At 46.1% G+C, this 21,851-nt stretch overlaps 1 protein-coding gene across 1 annotated transcript; it reads right to left on the bottom strand.

The window, feature by feature from the left end:
• Window positions 1-378: 378 nt before the first annotated feature.
• Window positions 379-12,459, bottom strand: ubl (Ubiquitin-like protein 5). Its single transcript, XM_077649920.1, has 4 exons — window positions 12,265-12,459; window positions 12,058-12,141; window positions 1,165-1,202; window positions 379-563 (listed from the first exon to the last, which is right to left on the bottom strand). The coding sequence occupies exons 1-4, from the start codon at window positions 12,318-12,320 to the stop codon at window positions 520-522; spliced, it is 222 nt and encodes a 73-aa protein (XP_077506046.1). The 5' UTR covers window positions 12,321-12,459; the 3' UTR covers window positions 379-519.
• Window positions 12,460-21,851: the final 9,392 nt, after the last annotated feature.

A 21,851-nucleotide genomic window follows, 5' to 3' on the forward strand; every position in this document is an offset into this window, starting at 1 on the left:
TGCAAATGGCACATGAAATGTGCAGGAATTACGCAAAACTATACCACAGTCTTGACTACCCTGTTTCTAGAAAATTAGGCCAAAGCTAAAGAAACAGTTTTGCAGCTGCTTTTTGGTAAGATTAGCTTCATATGCAAAGCTAAAAGAAATATTCACGACTACTGCCTCTTGACTGACCACAACTGCCCAAATTGCACCAGGTTCAGGAAAACTTCATTAAAGGTGAAATGCAGTCTTCAAGTTGCAAGGAAGATGCACAGAGAAAGAGCAGTCGGACTTAAATACATTCAAGTGTGTTGAGACTGGTCTTACAGCATGTGATGCCATTCATATGCTGCTGCTGTGGCCACAGTACAAATCTGTCATGACAGAAATAAGTACGAAAGAAACAAAACATTTATTCTCTTGCTTTTGTTGATTACTTGACTTGGTCACTGCACATTCACAACAAGCATCACTGACAAGGTTTAGAGATGGGAAGCCGTGTACAATGGCCAGTCTGAGATGACGGTCATCATCTCACTGGTAGTAGAGCTCCAGGTTCATGCCATCATGAATTTCATCTGGTGCACACTGTTAAGACATTTCACATTTGCAGCATAATGTAGAACATTCAATGAACAGTTAAAAACACTGTTCTCTACTTTTCACATTGAGTTTTAGATTAGCTACATATCCGACACAGCATAGTAATTGATACTAGTGCATTTCTGTGGAATTTGCCCACTTTCATAATCCAAAACCTTTAAGTAAACTTACAGTCCTATGTAATGTTGATAGACAGCTCAATGATCTGTTAGCACAATGAAAGAGTGCCTGATATAATGAAAGCGCATAGAATCACTCTAAATATTTACAGTTTCATTAACAAAGCAAGAAGCAGGTTTATATACAAAAATATAAGTTTTGCGCCATGCTGACATAGCACCACAAACAAGAGGTGGTTATCAATAAAAATGAAGAAATGAAGCACGGTATCGAAATGTGAAGTTAAAAGCATAAATAAAACGAGCCACAGCACTAACATTTCGCAGCACTATGTTCATACTAACCTTCTGAATATCTTTCAGAACCACGATTACTGTAAATGAAATCTAAAGCAACTACTCAGTTCAGCACAAAACTTTGCATATCAACACTTAGCAGTTTTCTTTTTAAGGATACAATCGTCCAGCTTGATGTTGTCCTTGAAGACTGTGTACCTGAACAGAAAAAAATTGGTTGTAATTAGTAGGAGCCTGAGCGACACAAACTATGTATGCAAAGTAAAATTAGAAGGCAACTATAGGGATTATTTGATGCTAACATACATAAATCGAACAGTTACTGCATGCTTCCCCCTCAGCCTCAATCCTCCACACCAAACTAGCAGCTATGTGGTGTGTCGTCCATGTGAAAAGTCGGGCGTCTGCATATACATATGGCAAGAACTGAGGCGACTTTTACAGGCAACTCTATGTTTGTTACAGCCACTGACTGGTACCTGCTCTGTGCTTGGTGGACAAAAATATGTGACTTCTTTTTCATAGTCAGTCTCAGACATTACCCTATTTTCTGGTCTATAAGTCGTACCCCCATAAACACAGTTTTTCAGCGAGAAATCGCACATAAGTTGCACCAGTGACGCACCTGTTCATATGGTAAGTGCTATAAAAACATTCTGAGGATCCCTTCGCCAGGGAGTAAGAGGAAAATACATGCTTGCGGCAGCTGCTGTATGCAAACAATTCTGAAGATCTGACCAGCGTGCTTTCTCCCTGCAGTCTGCCTTTTTTGTTGGCTTCACTGACCGGAGTGTCCTTGTGGCTTTGCGACCGTCCTGGATAATTTTTTTGCTCAAATCAAACTGTCTCCCTGCTGACTGCTTCCCACTCTCTAGCGCATATTCAAAAGCATGCAACCTGAATTTTGCATTATAGCTCCTTCGCCTCGTAGGTGGTGCCATTGTGTCAAGTTGAGCAAAAACTACTCCCGATGAATGTGAAGCCATATCGATGCAACGCTGAAATCAAAACTTTCAGGAATATGGCTGGACCAGCTGGACTAGATGTAGCAGCGGCGCACGCTTTGTGTCAACACTGCATTCAGTCACGTATTGGCGAAATTATGTGGTTCTACCCAAAGATAACATTTTAAAAATAACTTGATTTTTTGCTCTTTTATATATCAATTTTCTTTTCAAGCACAGCTGCTGGGAACATGGCGTAGCCCGATGGTGCACCAGTTTTCATCGTATATAAGTTGCACCACTGTATAAAATGCACTGATGAAAAATTCAGTAAAACAAAGCAAGTTATGCACTGGATACTACAGTACATTGAGTTTCTGTTTGCAGTTGCTAGCTTAGCTATTAATGTGAATGCAAAAGTTTTGCTGAAAGCATTTGTAACATCAATGGCATATCCCATAAAAGGCTGCTTGTGGCGACGCATAATTCAATTTGATTTACTATTTTCTTTTTTGCCATTTTAAATGCATTTTACTTACTGTATCACTCCATGCAATGAAGCAGCAGCTCTAAAGTACAAAGTGAAATTGTTAACTAAATGTGCTCAAAAACACCCCAGAATTGCCTTAAAGGGATACAGGAGACAACTGCATCCAACATTTGTTCATAGTAAAACTAGATTTTACGGCTCTTTCTAGCTATGTTTATTTCTGTCCAGCAGCAAAAGATGACCTTATTGCTGAGAAAACTGCATTTAAAAATCCTCCCATCACTTCATTCAAATTCACGACCTCAGCACCAAAAAGGACTCCATAATCATCGCTTGAAGGTAGATGGCGGTGTAGCCTGGCCTCAGGGATCTGTGCGCATGAAACATGGTAACAGCCCTAATCCATTAAGACAGGCTAATTTTAATTTGTCCTCAGTGTCCCTTCTAAGTTAACTTTTGGTCCTAAAAACTCAGTCTTCTTCAAATAACTAAAAATGAACACAGTGTCGACAGCTGGGCTAATGTGCTCTGACAATGCGTTTATCAAAACGTGTGCACTGTGTATATATGTGTCGGACATCACACTCAGTTTGCACATTTGTATGTAAACTCAAATTCCTCATGCAATGAGTGAATTCACATGCTTCACAAGAGGTGTCCTGTGTACCAATTTCCTTTGACATGGGTACCGCTACTTTTTACTGTGCACACATCTGTGCACTTGCCCTTGACCATGTCCAGCCATGCTCTGTGCACTTGCCCTTAACCATGTTCAGCCGCACTCATGTGCTGTTGGTGTTATCACAGTGCACTACTCTCTTCCGTATTGCACTGCTTCCTTTACCCTTTCCCTTCACAACCAATCTGTTCTCGAATGTGTCCATATGCTCTCATCACGTAAATCTAGAGTCATGTCTGCAAATGTTGAACGAGACAACTGCAGAAATGCATGTGCCGTTCCTCTCCTCATAACTGTCTCTTCCTTGCAACGTTAACTTTTCCTGACCTTGAGTGTCTAAGTGCACAGGTTGCACTTTACACGACAGTTACTGCGGTATTTCTCTGCTCTTCTGCTTCCAAGAGCCCCACAAAAGCCCATCTATTCTATTTATGCTTGGGATGAGAACAACAACCAAAGTTTCCACTCAATTTGAAGTCCGTATTGGCTATCACCAGTAAAAGTTACATGGCAGCCGGCTACTACCCGCAGAAAGACTAGCTTTAGAAACCAAATCTTAAAGTGGTTAGAGCAGGACACTACGATTCCAAGTATCAACAGTAATCCTACACTACACATATCGTCATTTCTAAGTGCCTCTTCTATATTGTATTCATCCAAAAGTACTGCCCTTCACCTGCATGCCCAGTAAATGAAGACATGCAGACCAGCTCCAAACGGCACAGGAAAATCACAAGAATTATTTTGGCAACATGTTACAGGAACTGAAATTTGCTGCCATTACAGTCCTTCGTGAGAGATTAATACAGCAAATCATTTGACAAACCCGCCAAAAGCCTATCCAATAAAAAAAATTTTTTCCCCAAACACTGCTCGAGTTTATATGCTGGGTGAACAACTATCCAACATATGGTGGCAGAAAGGTGCCTGTGAGCGTATCATAAGTATGATAATGCACCATTATCGAAATTCTGATAGCTGCACTTAGGACAAATGTGATGAAGTACTTTTATTAATTTTCACTTTTTGTTGCTGAAAGCAATGACAATGAGACAAGATGAGATGAGATTCGCTATGACTGTCACTTCCAAGTATTGCCACAAACATGCAAAACCTATATTCGCCGTGAGGTCGACCTATTGGTGGCGGCCCCATTGCTCTTCTAGTGTGGACCAGCAGTCGGCGGTGCTCACAGGAAACGTGTGCGGCGGCAGTTATCTCCCATGTTTACATAGAGTTTTCTGCCAAAGAAAGCTACACTTCGGAGTGGATAAGTGACATACTGCTTAAAATGTTCCAATTTTGCACAAAAAAACGTAGAATCGGCAAACATTATGGGAAAAAAGAGCAGATTGTAGGAAAACAGGACTGGATGTAAACACATAGTTCTTGTTTTGTGATCTGTGATTTGCTCATATGTTTTGCATGCATTTGCTGTGAAGCACGCTCATGAGTCTGATATTTTTGTTGTATCACACTTGCTTAATGGAAGTTTTGTTTTTTGTTTACCTTTTCACCACTGTGCGCACCACTGCCTGTCTGTGCAGAAGTCACTGCTATACGGTTGACAGACAGGCAAATTTAGAGTAACTTTCAGCGAATGCACTTTGCCTCGTGAAGTATCACCATGGAGACACAGTGCTACACTGGGAAGAAAAGTGCCACTCAGAATTACAGCAACATACTATGCATGCACAGTGCCTCCTCCTATATTATTTGAGGCGAAGCTGCTGCGCCTGTTTTCCATGACAGGTGCATCCTTGGGCGAAGACACGATAAACTGTAGGACATGTTAGGCGCTGTGTTAAAATCTAATCCCACACAGATGTGTGCTTTCTGCGCTGACCTGCCTCATGAAAGGAGTCATGGACTGGTTTGCTAGCACCCTTGAGTCGAGGACAATGTGGATTAAATGCAGCGCTGACAGCATACTGCCCGGCAGGCGTGTTACAGACGATGAACGCACATCTACTTTAGCTAGAAGATGCCTGCACTGCCTGTACTGCTCCGAACTATTCCCCCAAAATAAGATCACCCTGGCAATGTTCAGGAATTTTTGCTGAAAAGGGAAGCTGACTGTTCACATGTAAGGTGGTGGGAATCGCCAAGAGCATTCGAGAACAGGCTTTGTAACAGGCAAAAATTCGATTTAGAGCAGCTTATGTTTTGTAGCAGGAGCAAGACACTGAGAAATAAGGCAGAAATGAGATTATACAGGATGTTTCACCTAACTGGTGCCAATGCTTAAAAAACAACACGCTGCCTGCAGATCTGAATCAGTAGCCGAGGGTTGTAGGCAGTCGTCTTGACCAGGTCCGCATATTTTTCAATGCATCTAACTTCCCAATTGCTCAACAAAGATAAATTAGCTAACATTTGTATCGTTAAGGCTGGTGCAAAACTTCATTTGTGAAAGCTGGAGAGAAAGTTGAGAAATGCCCATTTCAGTTTTCTTCAGTTTAAATTTACTGCTTTCTTTATTTAAGCTTAAACTAATGCCTGCGAGATTTGAAAAGTGTCATGTGATTGTTCACTCCCAAGTCACACTTTTAACTGGCACCCTCAAACCTGCCCTGATTGAAGGAGATCGATTGTGAGAGCCACAATTAATAATGGGTCACAGCGATCATTCCGAGATGATCATGGGCATTTTGCTTTGGCAGCATTACGATGCTGCAGACTGTACAGTGAGCAGCCCTGGTGCTCTGCGGAGCAATTCAGTGCCATCTAATGTTAGGCTCTGGGTTTGACCTATGCGTCCTGTGCACATGAGCGGCAATAACAGAGGGATGCCTGCTCATTGTTTCCTTGTCCAGTACCCGCCTTGCGAGCTCGTTTCATGCTGCCGGGACCGCGCTGCCTGCATTTGTGACGCTGTGATGGTAGCCAGGGCGTCGCCATGCCGCCGTGTTTCATGAGTGTAACGAGCCAGCCAGGCAAGCAAGCGCGAGTGATAGCAGATGATCGCGTGTTTCTGCACCCAAGTTCCTAGATCTGTACGGATGCCAAATGCAGTGTCCCTTGTAGCTGATTAAACAGTGCAAAGACACGCCATCAAACAATACGCCTACAATGCATGGTGTGTGGTGGCAACGCACTAACCTTACACAGACAAGACGAAAACAGACATCAAACAACCGTCTAGGCCCAGTACTCGCACTCTCAGCCTAGTGTGTATTTGAAGCGCGTGATCACCTGATATCACATGCAAAGTGCACTTGGTTTTGAAACGCGCGCTCACCCGCTATCACTAGCATTTGCTTGCCTAGCTGCCTCGTGATTTGTGCGAAACGCGTTGGTTTTCCGGTCGCTGTTACCTGTTACATATCATTCAGCGCAGCCCTGATGGCGTGAAGCGCAAGCACTGAGAGGGAATGAGACCAAGAACCCACGGAAAGGCACTGCTTAATTTTGGCCGCGCATGCGCACGGGACGCATAACTCAAACCCAGAACCTAAAGTTAGATGGCGCTGACTTGTTCCACACAGCACCGTTGGTGCACTCTAGACAGGGCTGCTCACGACTGTACTCATGCTATAGTGGCCACCAAACCCACCCTAACCATGCCATATAGCAGAGATAATTTCCTGCACTCCAATATGGCCATGCCTCTCACAATGCTTTGTTGCACATGCATGGCTTTTGACTCAAAGAACAGCACCATTTTCCTCTGCTCATGGTCTCGGACTTGCCAGGCGTATATCATGCACTTCACTGCTTCCCAAAATATTTAATTAAAGGGACAATGAGGACAGAAAAGTTGGCCTGTATCAACAGATTACTTTGTTCTAATGACAAAGGCTTTCATTGAAAACGGAGCTCTTATAATCTAGAAAAGGCAAAAAAAAATCAAAAACAAATGTAGCCACCACCAGCTGATTTCAAGACTAGAGTTCGTCGCTAGTTTTTTGGGCGCGGATCCCAGAGGTTAGGCTACACCACATCATCCTTCAAAACAGTGATAACAGAGTTATTTTGCAGTATACGAGACGAGTTTGAGTTGAGTGGCAAAAAAACATTTAAATGCCATTTCTCGAGCAATAAACTTGTGTTCTGTTGTTGGACGAGCATCAACACACCAAGAAAGAAATTCGACCTTTACTGTGAACAAAAAAATATTAAGTGTTTTTGACGAAGAGACTCAGTTCAGGCGATTTTTTCTTGCACTGAGACTATAATTCAAATTGTTAATTTTGGGGTTTAACATCCCAAAGACGCATAGGCCATGAAGGACGCTGCAGTGCAGGGCTGCAGAATAATTTAGACCACCTGGGGTTCCTTAACATGCACTGACATTGCACAACACATGGGTGCCTTTGCGTTTCGCATCCACAGAAGAGTAGCCGCCGCGGCCAGGATTGAACCCAGGTACCCCGGCTCAGTAGCCAAGCGCGCTAACCACTGAGCCGCCGTCGTGGGTTCATAATTCACAAGCTCACAAGGTCACAAGACAGAGGACACCTGGTTAAGGCCGATCCCAACGACAGATGAAATCACCAATTCTGACCGCGGAAAGAGCACTACGTCACCCGACGTCACTGGCTTCGCCTCTGTCGGCTCGCTCGGAGATGAAGGCGCACTCTCAAGATTTGTACTCCTGAAAGCGCAGCAGCTCAGGCAGCAGTGTGAAACCCTCACACCCGTTTTTGGCTTGCGAAGCCTGCGCCATCCATGGACAAGGCAGAGCCAGTGACGTCAGGTCACGTGGCGCTGTGTCAGCATCTGGATGAAACTGATTTGGTCCGTCGTGTAAATGGGCCTTTAAGAACACAAGCTCGAGATCATGAGTGCACAGTGCGGTCATGGTACGCCAGCCCCATCACTGCACGTGCTGCATGCAACATGAACTCCTATTTATATGAACAGACTTTCTACCCCGAAAGTTTGAATTATGTGGCTCTACTGTGAAAACAGACCGAAGTAGTTGCTCATTAGCATCCATCCAACCACAGCCATACAGCTACAAAGGAAAGACAAACAGATTGCACAGAAACCTTGCAATTGAAGAAAAATTCGTCCTGGTCCGGATTACAACGAGCATGAATGACGTCCGTGATATAGAGGTATCAGCAGCAACACATGCGGAACCTTACTCGTGGGCAAACATTTACCCTACGGGACAGGGGATGATGCTGTGCAAGCACTACATAAGGCTCTTCAAAAGCACTTTTTTTTTTGCATATGCACTCGCCGTGTTCGCTTCGGACAATGTTGGCAGCGTCGTTGAAGCAGATATGCAAAACGCATGCATGCCGTGTACTAACAGTAAGCGGTACGTATAGGGCTAACACCTGAAACAAGGCAGATTTGGACTTTGTAATACATCTGTCTCGTCATGCACTGAGAGAAGAAACCACACTCAAGCCTGCGCATTTTCAGCGGTTACCTCTGCCACCTTGCATTTGCCGCAGTTCTCGGTTGCTGGAATGGCATTTTGGTGCAGCACTGGCTGAATTTCCTCAAAAATCATGGATTTGTACCAGCATGTAGCAGGTTTAATGAATTAGCGCAGGTTGGTGCAACTGGCGCAGCATTCCCACCACTGCATGTACAATGTAAAGAGTGTTTCAGAGAGTTCACCGAACTGACTATGAGGCAAGTGCTCTTGCAGCCAATGTCAGTGAAGTGAATCATGTAACATTGTGCGAATGATGTTAAACTTGGCCGTGTGAAGGATTATTACACACTCATTAAAATTCAGGAGTTTCTGCAATTAGTTTTTCCTGTGCAAGCTACGAAAAAGACGCTGCGAAGACACTGCACATTACTGCACATGAGGAGTGCAGTTAGACTCACGCATGGAGCTTTGAGGGAATGAAGATTTCTTTAGCACTGTAATTTTCCGACAGGGATTTCAGTCTTATGCAAAATAAAATTTTGGGGATATTTGCAAAGTAGGTAACAGAAATAAAACCTTCCATACTAATTCAATGTCCCGAAAGAAATGGATTGTCTTCGTATTCATGTTACTATCAAGAGCTATTACTCTTCGCCAAGTTCACGCCGCCAGGCAAGGAGGGAAGCGAGGTAGTTAAGCGCGCATGATATTCAGTGCTATTGTTACGCTCCACAAACTGACATGTCATATATGTTGCTCATGTTCTTCACTTAACTTTTACTGTTCAGAAACAATGGGCTTAAGAGAGAAAGCACTACCACTTAGCCGAATAGCAATGTTACTAGGCTGACAATGGCATATATTTATCTAGTTGGACCATAGCCCTGTTCACATGAACCTGATAGCGTCAGGTCGAGACAGGAGTCGGGCTGAGCAAGGCCAACCCAACTCAACGACTGCACGTTTACATGAACTCGATTTTAGCGAGTCGAGACTGGTTCAACTACAGTGACACCAAGCATTGAGCAGCGCACTGCGAGCGAGCAGTGGCAGCCTAAAAGATTGCAACACGCCACCGCTCTCTCAGAGGCACAAGCAACAGGTTCGCATTTATCCTCTCCCCCACTATCTTGACTCTCCAATTCGACAGCGTTTACAACAAGCACATCGGAGGCCGCCACGGTGGCTGAGTGGTTATGGCGCTCGGCTGCTGACCCGAAAGACGCGGGTTCGATCCCGGCCACGGCGGTCGAATTTCGATGGAGGCAAAATTCTAAAGGCCCATGTACTGTGCGCTGTCAGTGCACGTTTAAGAACCCCAGGTGGTCGAAATTTCCGGAGCCCTTCACTACGGTGTCTCTCATAGCCTGAGTCGCTCTGGGACTTTAAACCCTCATAAACTAAACTAAACTAAACAACAAGCACATCGGGGCAGGGTCGAGTTGAGTCAACATACTCCTTGCTGCAGAGTTGACTAGACCCGACCAATTGACTCCCTAACCAACTCGGCGTGCGCTTACAGGAACCCAGTAACCAGTTTTCGACCCAATAAGTCAACTCAACCCGTCCCTATCGGGTTCATGTAAACACCGCTCATGTAACATTTGCGGTGACATTTAAGTTCTTGGTATGATGTGAATCCTCAAACGTTTTAACAGTTGCCTGAGGCAAAATTTTCTCACTGCTACGAGACGGATGTGTAGCAGCCATCAAGTTTAACAGCAAAAAAGCATATATAAATGCCTTACATGTACCTTTCAAAAGTGAGAACAAAATGCCAAAACAGTTTGATCACGCATAAAGAGGGCACAAAACGGCCCGGCGCATTGGCCCGTTCAAGCTGCATTCTACTTGGCAGCAGTCTGTCAGTATCCCAACCATAACTGATGAGAATATTAAATCGCAGACCAGCTGCATTCAGTTGTATGGCCAGCAGCTACCTGTTCATTTTGTTTTGACATGGCACCTAACGCCATCGCCGCAGTATTTGGGGCATCGCGTGGCAAGGAACCTGAAGTGCCAAAGACCAAGGTAGGATGTCACGATCCAGCGTGACATACTTAATATGGACAATTATTGCCTTCATTATAGCGTAGGATGATAGCGCGTTCACATCGATTTCACAAGAGGCAGACGAGTAAACAGGAGTGCACTGAAACAGTGAAACAACAATCACCAGAAATGTGTGCCGTACGCGTGCAGGTAAACGTTGCTGGCCAGCAGACGACGTGAGCAGGCATCTGCACTAATGAAGGTTCGCCGCTGTGCTGCAATATGGCGACTCTGCTCGATCTTGCGGCCAATGCTATAGAACCTTTCATGGCCTTGCAAAAAGCTCTAGTAACACTTTGCCTGCAACCAAATGGTACTGAAGAAAACTTCTAGCTCTGAGATGTTTTGCCTGTTTTTTTGTTTGTACTGTTTGTACAAAATACCAGGACCAGTAATGAAACTATTCATGCAAATGAGCAAGCTCAGGTTTCTTAGCAAAGATGAAAGAGAAGCATGTATTGCTGTTTAGGTATGTACTAAAGGGACCCTGAAATGATTTCGATGGGCTTATTATAGTGCAAGAGATCTGTAAAGGTGGTCTTTGTGAGTATTCGAGTCAAATTTGAAAGCTCTGTGTGGGCCCTAAAGTTTTAGAAATAATTTTTAAAAGCAGCTTCTCGCAGTAGCTCCCCTACTCAATGACGTCAGTGGGCAGTCTGGGCAAGCCTTCACTCTCTCTGTGGGCCGCCATGGAATGCTGGTTAGTATGGCTAGCGACAGGTTTTAAGGAATGTGATTCCCTTCTATAATTTAAATTAATATAGAAACTATAACAAATTTTCCCTGGTATGCCAACCACATAATAAGATGGCTTGCACTGCTGTCACAATAGCCACCATCAAGAGGCGTGGTAAAAATCCACGCATTTACGTAATACAGTCATCACCAGCTGCACCGTGGACGTCTGATGGAAGATACCATGCACATTGAAACTGATTCTGAAGGCTTTCCTAAGACGCCCTAGGCATCTAAGGTGCACTGCCAGAGTGCGGTCTACAGCACCAAATAGAGCCATGCAGCAAACTGTATTTCATCATTTTTCTATGCAGTTCATGGTAGTTACGATTTCCTTATAAATTGTTCACTACAAATGTAGCTGATACTGCTTTTTATTTTTTGATCTGTACGCACACGGAAGTAAACAGGTTCGAACCGTTGTACTTCCGCATGGGAGCTAAACTAGAATTCAACAACTAACTATTAACCAAAGCAAAATCCGGAACACAAACATCCTGGTTCAGACAATACCCTGCGGAAATGTCATGAAAGTTGAAATCAATCACTATAAGGGAGTGATGCGAATCACGGAACGAACACCAGCATGAGAGTCGCCGATATTCTTTCCGCACCGCTCACAATCGCAAACTCTGTGCGTCACTCACAGGCATGATGTGATCAAGATCTGTCGCAGCACAGGCATCGTTCGCGCAAACATGCCCCATGTGTCACACCGAGTAATATCACAGCAATAATAATTAGTAAAGATTCCACCTAAACGCCAATTACTTATAAGATTGGAGCCACTTGCAAAGCAACAAAGCTAAACTCACCATTTCTTCAACACAATCTTCTCCCATCGCGTTCCTGTTTGTGCTGCTATCAGCTTCTTCAGGTCCGCGATTGTGTCGTCGGGGCTGCGTCGTTTTTTTTAAAGAAATCAACTGTTCGACATAATTGTGCTACCATGCTAAGGTTCCAGTGTACAGCAGTTAGGAAACTGATCGCAACAACCAAAAACAGACCACGCAAAAGGATACTTGCACTTGACCCGTACCTTCTTCCCCAGTCTGTCGTTGCATGTGATTTCAATCATTCTTACTACTCTAGCTTATAACACTGAATATGTAACTGCCTGAAATTTAGGCTCCAAAAGTGTGTCTCGGACAAAAAACGCCCACAACGTCCCAGCACGGCTACCAGCAGAACCGCGAAGAGAAGACGCACACAAACGCTTTGCAATGCCTCCTGAAGAACATGCCTGAAGCGTCTCCTCGATTTCAATGGGCCCCGAGATCGCCTCGACATTGCGCAGACTGGCCGCTAGGCGGTGCTAAAAGACGGCCCTCAATTTCGGTTTCAATGGTTGGGAGGCTGTGATGCGCGGCGCCCGATCATGCTGTTTCATCCTTTTGCAGGCTTTGAGCAACAACTTTTATTTTGTTAATGACAAAGAACATGTTTTTGAAGGTCTCAGAGTGCAGCAAATGCCTAAGAAGTCTGAGCTGACTTCCACATAATACTGAAGGAGAATCATCAATTTCGATTTCGAAATCTGAAAGCGTGCTGTGCACGCCGCTCTATCATACCGTTAGGACCTTTTGTCTGCTGCATAACCAGTAACTTTTGGACGGTTTACAACAAAAGGAACATTTTCGAAACATCCATATTGCAACAATTGCTTGAAGGGGCTAGAAATGCCGCAAAATAAGTATTTACGCTGCATGATGGATGGTTGTATATTTTACTGCAGCCAATGGCAAGAAATCAACTACTTCGGACAAGCAAAAAGGGAAAATAATCCATGAGATAGAATAAGGACAGAAGGAAGTCCGGAATTACCTGAGCTCTCAATTGTAGCTAGGTGACCCGTGGGAAAGGACTGCATGGCGCTCAATGGATGGAAGCCGGAGACGTCGCGGTAACCTGCCTGGGGACTCGTTGGCCCGCAGGGGGCACATCCCTCATATCTAAGGTTTTTAGAACTTTGCGAAGTGCGCGTCTGTTACAATCTTGCTGTGGAGCATGGCGAGAGATGTTTCGATCCGGTGAAGCAGATTTTGGAGGGTCCAGCCTGCGCTGTTTCTGGCCATTTTTCCGGAGAGCTTTCGCCGAACGGTACCTCCTTGAATAACGTTGACAAATTTCAAATAAAACCATGCCCCTCTTCTCTATTCTTTCCGCAAGAAACACAACTCATTAGGTTCCTGTGTGATGCACACGCGCACAGTGACTTTGGGAATAACGCAGCAGGCCTTACTGACCGGATTTCTACAAAAGCACGTGCGTTGATGGAATGATAACTGGAACTAGGGGAGTATCAGACATGGCGAGCGACTTGTGAATATTTAAAAAAAAACTGCGCTTGAAGGTACAGACACGTGCGCACTTACAAGGAAAAATGGCATGCGTCGGTGTGATGAAGGCGGCGGAAATCGTTCTTACTGCGGTTTCAAGAATTTTCGGAAAAGAGATTTCTTGTACATCTTCGCAACTGCGTTCTTGTCTGTTATGTCAAGTGCATGGTTTGTTAGCAACGGTTTGATTAACTTCTTGCAGATAATATGCAGTAGTGCTTCCCTGTGGCCGCTGTCCTTGTTCTCACAGGTCAGGACAGGCAAACCCGCGATTTTATTCGCACTATAGTTGTAGAGCAAGCATGTGTCCAGTGGCCTTTGAAGGTGTGTTCGGTCTTTGAGCATGATATCGACGAACTTCTTGAGGCCATGTAACAATCTTCGGAGCGCTGATGTCGGGTAAAAGAGTCCACCCCTGTCTTGGTGGGCAGTCAAAGTGTCTACAGTAGCATTTCCTTGTCTGGAAATGCAAGCAACAAACTGCAGAATAATTTGATGTTGTGTTTGGCTGCCAGTTCTTTCTTTGAATTACCTTGAGCAGTCTTTCCTGGAGTTCTAAGTCGGCAGGAATTTCATGGACCGAAACGCCGGGCTTCTTGTTCCGCTGACTAGACATGCAAAATGTAACGCAACAGCAATGCATTTTCGCTCGCTACTCCCTCCAGCAACTACAGTCATCGACGCGTCACTTGTCAACGGTAACACTAATCACAATCAGGAGGTGAACTGCAAATCATGATCAACGAGTTAGACAGGCAGAGCAGATCGATGGGTCTAAAAATTAACATGCAGAAAACCAAGGTAATGTTCAACAGCCTAGCAAGGGAACAACACTTCACAATTGGCAGCGAGAGCCTAGAAATTGTGACGGAATACGTCTACTTAGGGCAGGTAGTGACAGCTGATCCGGATCATGAAAGGGAGATAACTAGAAGGATAAGAATGGGGTGGAGCGCATATGGCAAACTCTCACAGATCATGAGTGGCAGTTTACCAATTTCCCTCAAGAGGAAAGTGTACAACAGCATAATCTTACCGGTACTCACCTACGGGGCAGAAACGTGGAGGCTAACGAAAAGAGTTCAGCTTAAGTTAAGGACAACGCAGCGAGCCATGGAAAGAAAAATGATAGGTGTAACGTTAAGAGATCGGAAGCGGGCAAAGTGGGTGAGGGAACAAACACGGGTTAATGACATCCTAGTCGAAATCAAGAGAAAGAAATGGGCTTGGGCCGGGCATGTAATGCGAAGGCAAGATAACCGCTGGTCTTTAAGGGTAACGGAGTGGGTTCCAAGAGAAAGTAAGCGTAGCAGGGGGCGGCAGAAGGTTAGGTGGGCGGATGAGATTAAGAAGTTTGCAGGCAAAGGGTGGATGCAGCTGGCAAAGGATAGGGTTAATTGGAGAGACATGGGAGAGGCCTTTGCCCTGCAGTGGGTGTAGTAAGGCTGATGATGATGATGAATCACACCACACAAATAATATAAGAAACAGCGCACCAGAAGGCATGCTTTTTGCTGCAACGGCAGTCACAAGAAAATTCTGTACTGCCTGCGTGTCGTCTGCTAGAGGGTCATCTGACGGCGCCGCTATACGGCGGGCGCGCGCTCTACGGCGGGCAGAAAAACCCCTGACGCTTCAGGCATGTTCTTCAAGAGGCATTACGCTTTGTTACGCCCAGCGTTGTGGGCACTGCAAGAAAAACCCGCTGCTCGACGATGGCTTTATTAGAGGGGGAGAATAATCGACTACTTGCGGTCTCAACTGTAACATAATATCAACAATTCAGTGTATCTTGCTTTTTATTCAATATAATGAGCAATATAATGTGCTGAATAGCTCAAAACAACTGGAAAATTTTTCAAATTTAAGACATTTAGTTTAGGCTACAACAAGTCCGCCTAATAACTTAATAATTTTAAGCTCAATTTCAAATTTAGTCAATTCGGTAATTTTTTTCTCAAGGTAAAGCCTCTCATCTTCATACAGCGCTGTCTAGAACATTAAAACATTTGCTTAACTGCTTTCTCCATAGATGGCGACACAAGTATCTCTTCTCGCCGTTTACGTTGCTGGCTGGCAGCGGTTCGTTCGTTTCATCGCGAAAGTTGATGAAGAAACGTTGTGAGGGTGGATGGAAGTGAGGGTTGGTACACAGAGTTTGAGCGAGCGTCTAAGCAGGGCATGCTAGCGCGCAGCCGCGAGACAGGCGCCATGACGTCATGGCCGTTGGCAACGAGGCTAGGAAAGGAAAGGAGGCAAGAACAGTCGCCCGCGAAGGGAGAGGGAACGCGTTCTCGCAAAACGCATTCGATTAGGGCCGCCTCCGCCGAGCTCTTATTGATCCCGCTGCTGCAAAGAACAGGATTTGGATAATTAACTGGATGATTGCCCCCTCCTCCTCCCACGAAACCCTCTTTCCCTCGTGTGCGCCCGCGTGCCTAAACAGCAAAAGAAATTTCTCTCACCCTCTTTTCCCTTCTCAAGGCAACTCGTTCGTCGCTATTCAATGCCCTCTCCCTCCCGCCAAACCGCTAGTTCTCTCTCGGGGTGGCTGTTTCTTTAATAAAGGGGAAATCTATTCGCCTCCGCTGAGCCTTTTATTCTATTTTAATGACCGCATTTCTGATAAGCGTATTCTCTGTGGCTTGCGTTTTTTGCCCGCGGCCTGTACACATGTACATCTCTTTTTATTTTTCTCGCCGCTCTCCTTCTGCGCCCCCCACCCATTTTCTTTCTGCTCCTCGATTCGTCTCTCATATCTCGTCATATACTCGTTCACCCTAAACACATACCCGGCATCTCGCGATTCCTCCTCCCCTCCTCTTCTCTCGCACGTTCTCCAATTATAACCCCCCGCCACCCAGTCACGTTTCTGCGTGAGTCTTTGCCCGCTTTGCTCTTTGGACAGCCGGCGCGTACGCCGTGCGCGTCGAGGACGAGGAGGGGCCCCTCCCCCTTTTCTTCCGAGCAGTTTCTTGTCGCGAGAAGAGCCCTTGGCTTTGCTTCGCTCGCTCATTGTGTTAGCCGCGGGGAGTCACGTTTATTTTTCGGATTGCGGTCGTTAAAGGCGAGCGCCGCTGATGAGGTTATTACAAAAAAGAAACCCGATCGGGTGTAATCACTGGAGAAGGCTGTCCCGGAGCTGTTGCGGCGGTACGCCTCTCGGCGCGGCGGCAAGAGCGACGTCGGGATCCGGCGCACAGATACTTGTTGAACTTACGCGCTTGGGGCGTCGCGGTTCGCGCTCGCCGCTGCTCGCCTGAAACACGATGCACGGTCAAGCGCGGTGGCGTGTTGTGCGCGGTGATGTACGGTAGGCCCGGCTCTGAGCGCGCGTGACTTGAAACGCGCTCGGGGCGGGCACCGCTTTCTTTACTTTTTCCCTGCCGGAACTGGAGAAGGGTGAAGTTAATTCGCTTGCCAGGGTGATGTGCCGGGCTCGGTGATTCGTGACGCGCAGAGCGGACTTCAATGCCACTGGCCACCGTGGGAGCGACTTAACGAGCCCGTCTATAGCGCCTGCGAGGAATATCCCCTGTTAGCAAATAAGTGTTCGCATAGTAAACGCGAGCGAAAAATCGGAGGTTATTATACTGGTGGTCGCCAAGATGAAGGTGTCAAAGAAGACTATATCCCTCTCAGCTGGCCGGTTTATTGCGACGTATGGCCTCTTTCCTGCCGTGTGAGCCCAGCTAGACCGTGCGCGTTTACCGTCCGGCTTATACGCAGCAGAGGCACTCATCATACGCGTTAGTAGCGCGTATGATGAGTGCCTCTGTGCCGAGGATGTTGGCTGTCGGCAAGTGGGTTGGTTAGCGCCTTCTATGGTTTGCTCCTCACGAGCGCAGGTATTTTTGGCAGCTGATGCAGCACCATCACCCACCACGTGGCCTGCAGGCTGCCCCTGTTACGCTCGGGATGGCGTTTGACCTTTCCTCAAAGTGGTACGCTTCAGTGTAACACGCCGCCGCGGTGGCTCAGTGGTTATGGTGCTCGGCTGCTGACCCGAAAGGCGCGGGTCAGCTGGCGGGGGTGCACGTTAAAGAATCCCAGATGGTCAGAAATATTCGAAGCCCATCACTACGGCGTCCCTCGTAGCCCGCGTTGCTTTGGGAAGTTAAATCCCATAAAACCAAACCTCAGTGCAACGATCATTGAGAACACCCCACATATCCGGCACCTAAAACTTCGAAGAGCTTTCTTGTCTGGTTTCTGTTTCGGACTGTCCGAGGCGGTAGGTCGGGCTTTTGGATAAATTTAACTGCGGAAAAAATCACTCAGAAGCTGGCGAGCTAGAAATTAAAGGCAATAGTAATAGCCTACTCCGCGATGTTTCTGCGCTTGCTTTTAAGAGCGTTAGCTCTTGCTCATCACGTTTCTCGATTTCTTGGGGTCTGCTACCCCCTCCCTTCGGCGTGAAATTTTCAAAGTCCGGGGAATTCAAGATGACCGCCCCCATAGCAAATCAATATAGCAACCCAATTGGTGATTGACTGATGACATCACTTATAAATACAAGATGCCGGCCAATAATGGTAATTAATTGATGACGTCATCTAACGCTCGTTAATTCAACTTCTTCCAGACGGTGACGGAACCTTTCTTTATTTGAGGACTCCTGCTGAAATTTGCTTAGACCGCTTGCTTTGAACGTTCGATTAAAAAACAACGACCGATCGGGTGTCAGTTCTCCTCAGTGCCCCTTTAATAAGTCGTTATATAGCATATGTCAGTTTCTGTGAAATGTATGAGCAGTTTTAAACATCTGTTCACCTCCACACACGATATAAGCCCTAATAGGAGTTCAAACGGCTGACGTCGCCCTTTAGATTTCATTAGCTGAAACATTTACTTCATCAATATGGAGCGAGAATGAGAAAAATGCGAAATTATAATCCAAGCTTCATCGAATGATGGAGCATAAAGGATGAATTTCCTCTTTCTAGCTTCCACTTTGGAATGCAGTTTCTTGGTCTCGGCACTCCCCAAATCCCAAATGAAGTAGGGGGAAACGTCGTTTTGTGTCCCGTCCTGCTTCTGCTGAGTCGCGTGATAATGGCGGTGAGTGACCTCTCCATCGTTACTATCGTCGCTGGCTCGCCGCTCGTGCTTCAGGAGCGCCTGCCGCGACGCAAGAGGCTGTACTGTCGCCTTTTTATGCAGCAGTAAGCTACCTTAAACTGTTAATCTGGAGCCTCCAGCACGCTCCCGCGATATCTCATCTTCCTTTGTACGGGCCGCCATTCCGCAAGAGCTCCCGCTCAGGCCTCATTCTCGCAGCTTCGGTGAGGCTCGCGTGCTGTGCAGCACTCTATTGTGTAGAGTGGTGCATCGACATGCAGGTGTGCGACTGAACCGAGTTTCAACGCCGCGCTCTTGATAAAGCTTGTGAGGCGGCTTTATTACTCACTTGTAACAAGAAACCATGCTTTAAAGACGCGATTAATGAAGGCAAATACTGCCGTGCCAGATAACATCCGGTACGCTTGTTCTTACTCCCGACAAGGTAGACGAGACAACACAGGCGCTTACTCGCAGCTGGGCGTTTATTACAAAAACGCAGAATATAGAGACAAAGATACAAAACACCAAAACCAAAACAGGCATTGACACAGGCGCATAGAAGGTAATCAAGCAGGTGTATCTAGATGCAAAAACTCTCGCTCATGCAAGACCACTATGGGATCAGCCACGCACGATTGCTCATTCTTGCGGATATGATATGCCTCAGCAATTTCTCTAGTCAACTGGTATGCATGGCGAAACAAGATGGTGGTTTTATCAAGCAAAGGCTTCCAGTCTGTACATTTGGAGCAGTGTTTAGAAAGATTGGACGAGGGCGGCTTTTTTAGGGACAAAAAGTGCTCTTGCAGTCGCACATTTAGGCAACGGCCCCTTTGACCAATACAGGTCCGACCACAAGAGAAAGGAATGTGGTACACCACTCCTTTCACACATGTAACATAGCGGTTACCACGCTTCACAGTGCATCGCTTCTTTTTGTCCCGCATGCCACTGCGCGCAGCAACCCGGGCACAAATACTGCTCAGTTTTTTTTTGGGTGGGGGAGGGGGGTGCAGAAAAGAAAACATTCACATCATATCGGTTACCCACATTTTCGAGTTGGTGCGAAAACCGATGCACATAAAGAACAACCGCGATCTTTTTCGTTTTCTTTGCCTCCTCTGCCCTGGAGGAGATTTATTAACAGCTTTAACTTCTTTCACCACCTTTATAGAAACCAGAGACAAGACATCCTCTGGGTACCACGCCAACCTTAACCTATTCAATTGCTCCAACAAGTTTTCTTTCTTAGAGTGAAAACACAACTTCTGCAGTGACGAACCTAAGCAGGCGACAGCAATTCCACATTTCAGATTTTTAGAATGGCTAGACTTGAAATTTAAAAATGGCTTCACTGACCGCGGTGAATACACCCAGCAAACGCGGCACTGCTTAAAATAAAGTTTCAGATCTAGAAACTGCAAACATTCATTGGTGGACGCTTCAAATGTAAACTGCAGTCCACAGTCATACTCTCCAAAAATCATAAGCACATCCACTACCCGCCTTGTAAAATCATTCCTGTCAACAAACAGCAGATAATCGTCGACGTACTTAAAAATCTTATTTGAAAGGCCACTCAAATTCTTTTCAACACAGGAATCAACTCTAGAAAGAAAGATATCACTGAGGACGGAAGATAATTTAGACCCGATGCAGACGCCAGTCTTTTGAAGAAACAAACCCCCATTCCATTCAACAAAGGTCGAAGCAAGATAAAACGAAAGCAGTTCTAAAAACGAAGGGACCGAAATACCACAGGCATTAAAAAAGCGTTGTTCGGCATTATCCGCAGTAATACACATGCTAACAAAATTCATCACATTATCATGCGGCAGCGAGTAGAAGAGGTCCTTGACATCAATGCTAAATGCAGACGATGTTTTTGGATTTTGACACCCAACGTAACCCACAACAGCCAAAGAGTTTGGCGTCAGATATGGATCCGCCAAAGTGAAATTTTTCAAGTGTTTTAGCAGGAAGCTTGAGACAACATGTGTTCAACATGCGCCTGTGTTGTCTTGTCTACCTTGTCGTTCGTGGTGAGTGCGCTAAACTTTTTCGTGATGCATTACCAACTAGTTCAGATGTCGATCCTTCTACGCTTGTTCTTAGTCTACTGTAGTGAAAAAGGCAGTGAAAGCGCGTTTCAGCTCGGAATTCTTGATAGAGATTGTGAGGTTACACCTGTTAATCTATACGCTTACATGCAGGCAACCAAACGGGATCGCAAAGCTCAAGCAAACGACAACCAGGCTACTCCTGCCTCTTCTGCCTACAGGCAGTTGCCACGTTTGCAGACGGCAAAAAGAAGCCATCACATATATAGGTCGCATGAGAACTACGAACAGCTAGAGTTATAGGGGCAGTGGAAAAAGCGGGAGCTGCAGCACACACAGGCGACGTGAAGCCGGAAATCTCGACAGCCAACAGGACCACTGGCATAGACTTAGCGGCGCTGGTGTGGTATACATAGCCCCGAGCAGACGAGCAACGGCGCTGTCTCCGCCACGCCACGTCAGCATGCGTCGGTCGTCGCGAAAGTCGTCTGCTCGTTTGCGTCGGTCGTCGCGAAAGTCGTCTGCTCGTTTGCAGCTTGGAAATGGCCTGGTAAGTCGTGGTCTGGGAGGATGGTTTCTCAATGCGCGATGGTCGACTGCACTGTTTAGTTTCTAAGACGCTGTCTTTGGTGAACTTTCTTGCAAAGAAGTACGTCTGCGAGGTTAGTTTCTCAATGCGCGATCGTCGACTGCACTGTTTAGTTTCTACGACGCTGTCTTCGGTGAACTTTCCTGCAAAGAAGAACATGCAGCAGCTTCGGCACTGCTCGGGAATAGTACACCAGTGCTATTAACTCTATGCCAGTGCCCCTGCCGACAGTAGACACTTTCGGCTTCACGCCGCAGCTCCCGCTTTTTCCATTATTTATTTACTTCTATACTCTATCTGGCAAGTCGTTAGCAGCGCCGTGAAGGCTGCGGCTATCTCAGCCAATCAGAACGGTGTGCGCTGCAGAATGTGTTCCTCCGGGTCCCCTCACCCCGCCACTGGTGGCTCCATCCCTGGGAAAGAAAGAGCACCAGTGTCCAACTGCTGCGCGACGGAGACGCCCGACTCGGTGGACCCGATGTTAACGAATGGCGGCACACCACTTCGTAGCAAGCCTCCTCAGCGCCGTGTTCGTGCGGACTTTCTTTTCTAATTTA

Source organism: Amblyomma americanum, chromosome 1 (assembly GCF_052857255.1).
Source record: "Amblyomma americanum isolate KBUSLIRL-KWMA chromosome 1, ASM5285725v1, whole genome shotgun sequence".
In the NCBI taxonomy this organism is placed as follows: Eukaryota; Metazoa; Arthropoda; class Arachnida; order Ixodida; family Ixodidae; genus Amblyomma; species Amblyomma americanum.